General features: G+C 39.4%; 3 protein-coding genes across 3 annotated transcripts; 2 read left to right on the top strand and 1 right to left on the bottom strand.

Annotated features, from left to right (window-relative positions):
- Window positions 1-249: 249 nt before the first annotated feature.
- On the bottom strand, window positions 250-1,001 carry LOC119067746 (histone H4). Its single transcript, XM_037170876.1, has 2 exons — window positions 566-1,001; window positions 250-499 (listed from the first exon to the last, which is right to left on the bottom strand). Exons 1-2 carry the CDS (start codon window positions 743-745, stop codon window positions 368-370), a joined length of 312 nt encoding a protein of 103 aa, XP_037026771.1. The 5' UTR covers window positions 746-1,001; the 3' UTR covers window positions 250-367.
- A 3,093-nt stretch (window positions 1,002-4,094) lies between these two features.
- LOC119067743 lies at window positions 4,095-4,938 on the top strand. The gene is made up of 3 exons (XM_037170873.1): window positions 4,095-4,449; window positions 4,514-4,779; window positions 4,863-4,938. The coding sequence occupies exons 1-3, from the start codon at window positions 4,150-4,152 to the stop codon at window positions 4,924-4,926; spliced, it is 630 nt and encodes a 209-aa protein (XP_037026768.1). The 5' UTR covers window positions 4,095-4,149; the 3' UTR covers window positions 4,927-4,938.
- Window positions 4,939-5,730: 792 nt separating this feature from the next.
- On the top strand, window positions 5,731-9,704 carry LOC119067735 (sphingomyelin phosphodiesterase-like). Its single transcript, XM_037170852.1, has 9 exons — window positions 5,731-5,971; window positions 6,029-6,171; window positions 7,651-7,812; window positions 7,867-8,128; window positions 8,192-8,217; window positions 8,280-8,393; window positions 8,494-9,082; window positions 9,142-9,272; window positions 9,329-9,704. Exons 1-9 carry the CDS (start codon window positions 5,875-5,877, stop codon window positions 9,683-9,685), a joined length of 1,881 nt encoding a protein of 626 aa, XP_037026747.1. The 5' UTR covers window positions 5,731-5,874; the 3' UTR covers window positions 9,686-9,704.

Raw genomic sequence — 9,704 nt, forward strand, 5'->3', positions numbered from 1 at the left:
CGTTTTACTCAAGTTAGAGAACGGACAGACGGACGGACATTTTTTTTTCGCTGATTTGGCATCTCTGGACAACCACAATAGGTTTCCCCTTACTCAGGGAGTCCGATTCGACGTGTTACAAACGTATGCGTAAACCTATAAGACCCCAGTACTTCGTACGGGTCTAAAAAAAAACGACCGAAATATTGCAGTGGGAGATCTGGGTGGTCTAGGATAGTGTCAGCCATCGTCAACAAACAAACACGAAAATTTGGTTTTTTTCTTCAAGATGTATGTATTAGCGGTCAAATACCGAACAAAAATAAGTTTAAGCACCCATTTAAGTGTCGTGGTATAAAGTGACCATTTATGTCCTCAATCGGGCGGTTTAACCACCGAAACCGTACAATGTACGTCCTTGTCGTTTCAATGCATAGACAACATCCATTGCAGTGACAGTCTTACGTTTTGCATGTTCGGTGTAGGTTACCGCATCACGTATAACATTTTCAAGGAATACCTAGCGAAATAAATGAAAATCGTTTTTTTTTAATCAGTAACGTATGTAGATCGTATCGTTTTATACCTTGAGTACACCGCGAGTTTCCTCGTAAATCAAACCAGAAATACGTTTTACACCACCTCTACGAGCTAGACGACGAATAGCTGGTTTCGTAATACCTTGGATGTTATCGCGCAAAACTTTACGATGTCGCTTGGCTCCACCTTTTCCCAAGCCTTTTCCTCCTTTTCCACGACCGGTCATTATGGAACAATTGTTTAGTTGAGTTTAAAACGGATTTGTTCGAAGAGAAATGTTTTTCGTTCGTCAATATGCGTTCAATCTGATGTTAAATGTCAAAATGAAATCAATAAATTTCAGAGAAACGTCACTCTGGGTCATTTTTTGGGTATAATTTAATTTGAAAAATATGCAGCAGCATCTCCATAATTATCACATATTTTCCTGTAATCAGTCGTCAGAAGACATCAACCTTAAGTAGAATATACAATTTTTGCAATTTGGTGATTTAATTTGTTTTGTTTTCAATATTTTTTCATGTATATGACAGTTTGTTTACAATATTTATTTAGCGAAAATTCCCAATCGAAGAAGATGAAAGCTTTTAGCGCAAAAACATTTAAATGATTCAAAAGTGAATTTTGCTTTTCTATAATTTACCGAAAACGTAAAGTTCACTTTAATTCCACTAGGACTTCTCTCCATTGTTTACCTTAGTCAGGTAAAAGTGGTACTCTAAATATGGTACTGAAACTTGACAGTGCTCCATACAAAATTTTACACTGTAAAAAGAGTGGGGATACAAAAAGTACTCTATTTGGCAGCTGTCATAAATATCACTTTTGCTTGAAGTGCGTTGGACCGAGTGATAAATAATTTCCAAATCGTCTTCCGATACACTGTAGATGGCGTCAATTTTCGATCAAAAGGCAAAGATAACAAGTTGTCATCTCATTTTTCCATACACTTTTGACGTATATGGCATATCTTTGCTAATGGTATTGCCAGCTTACACGTAAAGTGTACATTATACGCTTCGTGTGCCTAAAAATCATTTATTGCAATGACACCAATAATATGCCAATTAGAGCTCTTGAAACCACCGAAAATGGGACCATAATATTCCGATTACAGTCGAATCCGAGTCATTGCTGATTGTCGTTGCGTTTAAATCGTTTAATATATGCCAAAGATTAAGGCTCGGAATCGGTCGACTGAGGTTGACCGCTGTCAAAAAGTGACTGACCTGAAACTTCAGGTCAGGTCAGGTTTTCATTTATGAAGAAACCTGACCTGACCTGAACCTTAATTTATGAAACCTAGGTCAGGTTTCAGGTTGACTTGAATTTTTCATACAAATTTTCCGGTCAACCTGTCAGGTTTCAGGTCAGGTCAGACCTGATAACTCTAATCAGGTTTCAGGTAAAATCAGGTCAGGTCAAAGTTGATTGAATCAGGTTCAGGTCGAAACAGGTTGAGGTATTTTCAGGTCAGGTTCAGGTACCAAAGATATCGTTCGATATATCGACAACTTCTTTGTTTTTGAAGGAAAATGAATTTTCCTGCTGAAGGACGTGCACTGCGTTGTGACATAGTCATTTACATGACTAAGTATAGATGAATAGTAGAGTTTCAGTGTTGATCCGAAGCGTAGCCGAAAACACACGAAAACGAGACTTGTCATATTTATCACGAGTTATGTAATGGATGCTTGAAACATGAAGTACGCTGTACGTAAAACTTTTTAGCCCCGTACGAAGTACAAAGGGGCTTATAGGATTACAATGCCGTGTGTAATTGATGGAATTCGAAGCAGACGGTAAGGGCAAATTGTTTGCCTATGTTCATAGATGACGAATCTGCAATAAAAATTTTGTCTGTCCGTCTGTCCGTCACGTCGATATCTTGAGTAAATCAAATCCGATTTCAAAATTTTTTTTTTCCCTGAAAGATAGTCGAAATAGTGAGGCTAAGTTCGAAGATGGGCATATTCGGGTCGGCCCTTCGTGAGTTAGGGCCACCTAAGTGATTTAAGGTCTTTTGGTGATATTTATGGCAAAATAAACGAAGGAAATGTAAATGACACGGCAAATGATAGGTATTGTCAATACCAATCCAGGAAAAAAAAGTTTTTTAAAATCGGGTGAGTGGACCGTGAGTTAGGGCCTTAGAAGTGAAATGAAGGGCCCTATGTGTATTTCACATATAACTCGAGTAAATTTCATCCGTTTTTCGTAATTTTTGTTTCATTCAAAAAAATAAAATTTTTAGGGCGATTTGAAATTTTTGTTTCATTTGAAAGGAACGTCGTACGGGGCTTCGTAATTGCGCTATGCGCAATTTGTAAGATGTACACATTCCATAATAATTTTACTTTAACTACATTAACCGGCGCAATAGGCTTACGGTCAAAGTAGGGTGATAGACGCACTAGGGTCACGTACGCAATAGATATACGGGTTTGTACGGGGCTCAGTCGCAGCAAACGCTCCGACTGTTCTGATGGCTCGTTTTTTCTTTTTTTTATGTTTTTCGTCACTGTATTTTCCATTTTTTCGTTCCAAAATGCTTCAAGTGAACAAATCACTTAATAGAATCACGATATTTGTAACAATATACCTACAGCTGTGTCAACGTGACCAGAACCTGATTATAATCTATAATGTTGTTTGTCGTGAAAATTGGCAAGCTAGTAAGAACGCGTGAAACTTTTTTCGCTTGTTCCAGTGGACGAGGAAACATGATGAGTCCAAATTTTTGATGTGTAACTTTAGTAATCCCGAACAAAGCCGTACTGCACTAGTTTCGTATAAAATAAACTGGCAGAACCAGATGATAATAGCGGTAGCAGAATTAGTGACGCAGTTGTCTCTCCATAAAAACAACAACAAAACAGATAACCAAATTCTTCCTCTTTAAAAATTTGGACTTTCTTCACATTACTACATCACAACAATTGAAGTAGAGTTGTAGTGTGAGCATTGTAGACTATTGTGTAGTCGGTCAATGACAGCCTTTAATTTTCCTTACTTCCGACCCCTCCGTCCAGTTCTACGATATTTTCTCAGGTAGTAGACATAGTAGACATCCTAAACATTCGTCATTGGTAAAAGATTTGAAAGAATTGAGAGTTTTCGGGTCGTCTGGATGATTTATTTATTTTTGAAGCAGGGGAGCCGACTTCTAAGGACAAGCGAGGCTCGGGCACCACTATTCGAATGATGAGCACCACTACATCTTTCCAGTTTTACTTGAAAGAGCACCACTACTCCCAGATTCGCTTGTTGTATGAGCACCACTACTCCCAAACACAAGTCGGCGTCCCTGTTTTGAAGAAAACTGGGGAGGTGATGCCTGTCTTAGAAGGAATAAGTACTACTGGCTGAAACTCATTTAAATATTTCGAGTAGTTAAAATAGTTGACATATGAAAACATTACTCTCCAGATAAAGAATTTTTTTCGGTGTTGGAACTTGTGTGTCAATTGACAGTTAATCGTACTGTGCTTATCTCGTAATTACTACGATTGTTAAGAAAAACCCGGTCATCGCAACACTTGAAATTTTCATAACGTCTAGACGTTAATTTTATTTTTCAGATTTTTCATATTTCTCTTACTGCTAAACCGTAACAGGTTTTCCGAAAATATGTTGCGAAATTTTCTTCTTTTTCTTATTGTTTGTGGCGCTGCACTTGGCCACGTTCGGCTTCGTCATCCAGCCGGCCGAAGTAGCATTTGGCGTGATCCACAATTCGCTCACTTGAATCCATTGGTCAACGAACGAGACGATTCGTATTACTGCGGTGGAGTAAGATATCTACAACCCGACCCGGTAGACAACTGTGGTGTCTGTGGCGATATTGCTTCGGAGGAAATTCCCCGATCAAATGAAAATGGCGGAACGTATGGCAGAGGAATTATAACAGGAGTATACAGGCCTGGTCAGGTAAAATTGTTATAAAAAAAATCGTTTGAAGAAAAAGAAAAAAATTCTAAAATTTAAAAAAAAGGAAATCGAAATTGAAACAGAGTTTACAATTCCTCATTGGGGCTACTTTGAAATGCAATTATGCAACGATGCATCAAGAGAAACGGAGGAATGTTTCCAAAAATTGCGATTCGGTAATGGAGATACGCATGCACACATTTTGTTTGGAACGCCACAGTGGATTAACACAACCATCATCCTTCCGACTGACGTAACGTGCAAGCAGTGTGTTTTGAGATTGCATTACCGCGGTGGCTATCAGGGAGACTGTGACGATGGAACGCAAGGGTGTGTTGATTAATATATTTATTATTGGGGTAAAAGATGATCAACAAATAATTTTTTATCGAAATGTTTCTGTGTGATTATAGGCCGGGATGCGGACTTCAGCAGACATTCAGAGCTTGTGCCGACATCACGATCACCCCTAATTAAAGAAATTGTAAACAAAAATTGAGAATAAAATTTCAACGAACAAAATCACAACGAGTCGTTTCAATGTTATCAATGATCACTGATCATTTAATGCGACTCCGCATGCGATAAATTAGTAAAGTATAGAGAAAATGAAATTTGATTTATTGTCGAAAATCGTTTGTATGAACATTGCAAACCCTTTGTAGTTTGCTAATGTAAGGCATGACATGATAAAAATTTGTAATTATGCTGATAGTAGCTGTGGATTGATGCTTCACATTTATATTGCTCCAATTCATACCAAAAATAGATCGACTATCGTGCGGTTAGATCGTAGCGTATCGAATGTCAAATGTATCTTTCAGATATCGTATCATGAATATTGAATATTCAATTTATTCTTTTAATGATGACATATTAGCAATAAATTCATTCGGAAAGACTAAAATAGTCAGGTAACGCTGGTGGCAGCATCTGAATGAAACAGAGTTTGAACTAACGAAAACCCTAAATGGTAAAGTTAAAATGACAGCTCATGACAGTTGGCATGTTGTTTGAAATGACAAGTGTCACGTACACGGAGACCACCTTAAGGCTTGGTTTCCACTTACTCCGTTTACACTCTGTTTAAAATAGACGTCAATGATTTCAAAATAATCTGGAATACTACCAAATAGAACTTGAAGTCGACTATGCGCTTTCTGTGCTCCTGTCCTTGATGATATGGATAGTTCAATATAACAAACTGTACGGGTAGCCTAAATATTGAACAATCATTGTCCACGTTCTCTGAACAGTATACTCCTGAACAGTCCTGACTAATTGCAAAACAAGAAGTGGACACTTTTATTGCCAGCAAAAAAAATATTTTGCACGAATATCAGCTCAATGGATTTGATATAACTTACACTACTGAACCAGATTCGATCTAATCAGTCGAATTGAAGAATTCATAGAGACAACATTATGAAGTGGCTCATAGTTCCGCTTATGTTTTTATCCATTGGATTGGTTGTTGGGCACCCAGATAATGGAAATAATGATTTAACACATCCGAAAATAAGTAAGCATCTCCCAGTCACCGGGTCGAAATTAAAAAATAAATTAAATTTTTTCTTAGACAAAAATAAGTTTGCTCTGGAATATCTGAACTATTACCGGACAGGAGAGAAATCTTCGTATCTGAAAAATGCCCTGAAGTCTATCACTTTTCCCCAGGAAGCGAGAATGAAAGAAGCTGACGACATTTCACCTGAAAATCAAGTAATCTTACCTGAAAATAGTTTTACACGGTCCAAGCGAGTCCAAGCATTAGGGCGTATCGAATTTTTAAAATTTTAGATACCCTGTGTGTGGAAAACGTAGATCATTGAAAACTAATTCCAGGCATATGGTTGATGGATCCGAAGGTGCCCGGGAAGAAGTCCCCCGGACGACTTTAACTTTCAAATGGTCATAACTCGGAAAGTTGAGAGTATTTCTGAAAACAATGTTCTAGCAGGATGTAGAGCGTTAAAAACTCTACAAAACTGCCAAAGAAACCGATGGTCCAAAAGGTGTGTCTGTCGAGGTTTTCTAACATCGAAAGTTCGACATTTTGGTTTTTGACTTTTATTTCCTGAGAGACAAATTATAACGTTAGCTTTTGGCATGAGGTTGTAGAGGAGGTCGAGTACTACTAAGGCATTGTCCCGGTCGGCGATCCATCCGAAACCACTTTTTCAACATTTTTGAATGGACTTTTTAAGTGTACCCACGTCGCCCACGAAGCCAGTGCAGACACTGTAACCGGTGTTGCTGAGTCGAAGTAACCTTGGCCAGTAAGTGCACATAATATTCCATAACAGTAGCTGAACTCTTTTACAAAATATTTAAGAATTCGGAGTAGCACATTTTGTACTACAAAATCTGAGAAAGTGAAATTTGTGAGAAAAACAACAAATAATCGTTTTAATTAGTTATTTGACCCACGAACAGTAGTAAGAAGTCGATTTCGTTGCAAATACACATTTTTCGATATTTTTACAAAAGGTTGAACTTCGTGGTATACCGTGTCAATATAATGTGCTACATCGAGATCCCAAATATTTTGTAAAAGAGTTCAGCTACTGTTATGGAATATTATGTGCACTTACTGGCCAAGGTTACCTCGACTCAGCAACACCGGTTACAGTGTCTGCACTGGCTTCGTGGGCGACGTGGGTACACTTAAAAAGTCCATTCAAAAATGTTGAAAAAGTGGTTTCGGATGGATCGCCGACTGGGACAATGCCTAGTGTACTGGTAGTACTCGACCTCCTCTACAACCTCATGCCAAAAGCTAAACTTAATAATTTGTCTCTCAGGAAATAAAAGTCAAAAACGAAAATGTCGAACTTTCGATGTTAGAAAACCTCGACAGACACACCTTTTGGACCATCGGTTTCTTTGGCAGTTTTGTAGAGTTTTTAACGCTCTACATCCTGCTAGAACATTGTTTTCAGAAATACTCTCAACTTTCCGAGTTATGACCATTTGAAAGTTAAAGTCGTCCGGGGGACTTCTTCCCGGGTACCTTCGGATCCATCAACCATATGCCTGGAATTAGTTTTCAATGATCTACGTTTTCCGCACACAGGGTATCGCGGCCCTTAAAATTCTAAAAATTCGATACGCCCTACCAAGCATTGTTGACTTTGCAATTCTTTGATTCGCGTCAAGCTCCATCTGAAGACGAGACTTTTACCTTGTTTCCCTTATAAGGATCCAATCTGTGAATTCTGCAACGTCGGCTTACAAGTGATACTTCTGTATATCGCTTTCGGTGCAACGAATGCTGAAGTTGGTGACCTAGCCTTCCTACTGTGCATGGAAATGGAAATTCAGGAACGACATGTATGCCGTGGGCTAATTGATGTCCATATGGTAAGATAGAGGATATCGTCAGTTCGCCGTACTGATACACTCCACATGGAATAGGAAACTGTGGGCTTCATAATCCGTAGCAATCCAGCCATTACATCCGAACTGATTTGCGGTATGGTATTCCAAGGATCTGGCTGCGAGATGAATGAAAACGAAATTCCTGAATGGAGCATCAACATCGATCCGAATGCTCGACCAATTAATGGATCCAAAAGCCTGATACCCAGCCCGTCCAATAGTGATATCACTGTCGTTCACATCACAGACACTCATTACGATCCAAAATATCAAGCTGGAGCCAGGGCTAATTGTGGAGGTGCGACAGAATTTTCAATGAATTTCCGGTTTTAGATGAACAAATTGCATGTTTCAATTTCAGCTCTTGCCTGCTGCCGATTCGATCAAGTTAGTGCTTGTTTGGGGCCATTCGAAATGGTTAGGTAATTTTCTGTTTAAAATATTTCTAGGGAGTGCCAGAGAATCCCGAAGACGGTGCAGGCTATTGGGGAGACTATCGCGATTGTGATTCACCATGGATTGCTGTATTGGACGTTTTCACTCAAATTAATCAGACGCATCCGGTGAGTAAATTGAAAATAATAAACTAAAGAGCCGTTCCCTGCCCACCACACATGCCCTTCACTTCTCTTCGACCGGTTTTTCATTTACAACAACCTGTAGAACATAACGTACGTCTATTATACCGGCGATGTTGTGGATCATGGAGTATGGGAGACATCGCACGAAGGCAATGCAGCATCAATGTCCAAAACATTTAGCGCTTTAACGGAATCATTTCCAAACATACCAATTTATCCGATCATTGGCAATCACGAACCGCATCCAGTAAATCAATTTGCTCCCGACAACATCAACAGCACGGAATTGTCGTCCCGTGAATTTTATCGTTTCATAGCTGACGAGTGGAATGATTGGTTGCGGGCTGAGGCGCGAATCACGATTGAAGAAGACGGTTTCTATACAGTTCTCGTGCAGGAGGGATTGCGAATCATTGCCATTAATAACAATGACTGCTACACCTACAATTTTTGGTTGCTGTACAATGCTAGCTATCCCGCAAAACAATTGCAATGGCTGCATGACACGTTGTTGGAGGCGGAGTCTAATAATGAAAAGGTGCACATTCTAGCTCATATACCATCCGGTGAAGGTGGTTGTTATAACACGTGGGCAAGGGAATACCGTCGAATCGTTGATCGATTCTGGGATACTATCAGTGCACAATTCAATGGACACACGCACCGTGATGGTAGAAATTCTATAAATGTGTTGGTGTCCGAATTTCCATTTTCGCTTTTTTTTTGATAGAATTTAACGTGTTTTATGCACGAGATAGTCCAAAAGATGCTATCAATGTGGGATGGAATGGTGGCAGTGCGACACCATACAGCTTCGTGAATCCGAATTATCGAATCTACACTGTCGAAACAGAGACTTATGTAAACTGTCATACAACATCCGGTAGATGGAGTTACTAAACTTTGTCAATTTGCAGCAAGTTATCGGCCATGAGACATGGATCTACAATTTAACCGAGGCCAATCTGAATGCATCGTCGAGTCCGAACTGGTTCCGTGAATATTCGTTCATTGACGCGTACAACGTAACTGACCTCAGTCCAGCTTCGTTGGACGAACTAATGACATCGTTTGCCACGGATCCGGATCTGATTTCTCTGTATTGGATGCATAAAGTGAAAATGGGCGATCCGTCGCTGGAAGAGGGTTGCGAAAATGAATGTCTGTTGAAACATTTGACCGAAATCGTTACGACAGAGTTTGGAGCAGAAAATCCACGTCGCGATGAACTGGTCGAATTGTTTTGGACTGCGGTAGGTGATGATTCGAAATAAACGGAAATTTTCGGTTTGA

The sequence above is a fragment of the Bradysia coprophila genome, assembly GCF_014529535.1.
Source record: "Bradysia coprophila strain Holo2 chromosome X unlocalized genomic scaffold, BU_Bcop_v1 contig_128, whole genome shotgun sequence".
NCBI classification, from domain to species: Eukaryota; Metazoa; Arthropoda; class Insecta; order Diptera; family Sciaridae; genus Bradysia; species Bradysia coprophila.

Bases quoted from the DNA above. Each gene is read 5' to 3' on its own strand.
- LOC119067746 (XM_037170876.1), bottom strand. From the start codon at position 745: ATGACCGGTCGTGGAAAAGGAGGAAAAGGCTTGGGAAAAGGTGGAGCC. The intron at 500-565 runs GTATAAAACGAT...TTATTTCGCTAG, and splicing joins AAACTCGCGGTGTACTCAAG to GTATTCCTTGAAAATGTTAT.
- LOC119067743 (XM_037170873.1), top strand. From the start codon at position 4,150: ATGTTGCGAAATTTTCTTCTTTTTCTTATTGTTTGTGGCGCTGCACTT. The intron at 4,450-4,513 runs GTAAAATTGTTA...TTTAAAAAAAAG, and splicing joins GAGTATACAGGCCTGGTCAG to GAAATCGAAATTGAAACAGA. The intron at 4,780-4,862 runs GTGTGTTGATTA...GTGTGATTATAG, and splicing joins TGTGACGATGGAACGCAAGG to GCCGGGATGCGGACTTCAGC.
- LOC119067735 (XM_037170852.1), top strand. From the start codon at position 5,875: ATGAAGTGGCTCATAGTTCCGCTTATGTTTTTATCCATTGGATTGGTT. The intron at 8,394-8,493 runs GTGAGTAAATTG...AACAACCTGTAG, and splicing joins AAATTAATCAGACGCATCCG to AACATAACGTACGTCTATTA. The intron at 9,083-9,141 runs GTAGAAATTCTA...TTTTTTTGATAG, and splicing joins TGGACACACGCACCGTGATG to AATTTAACGTGTTTTATGCA.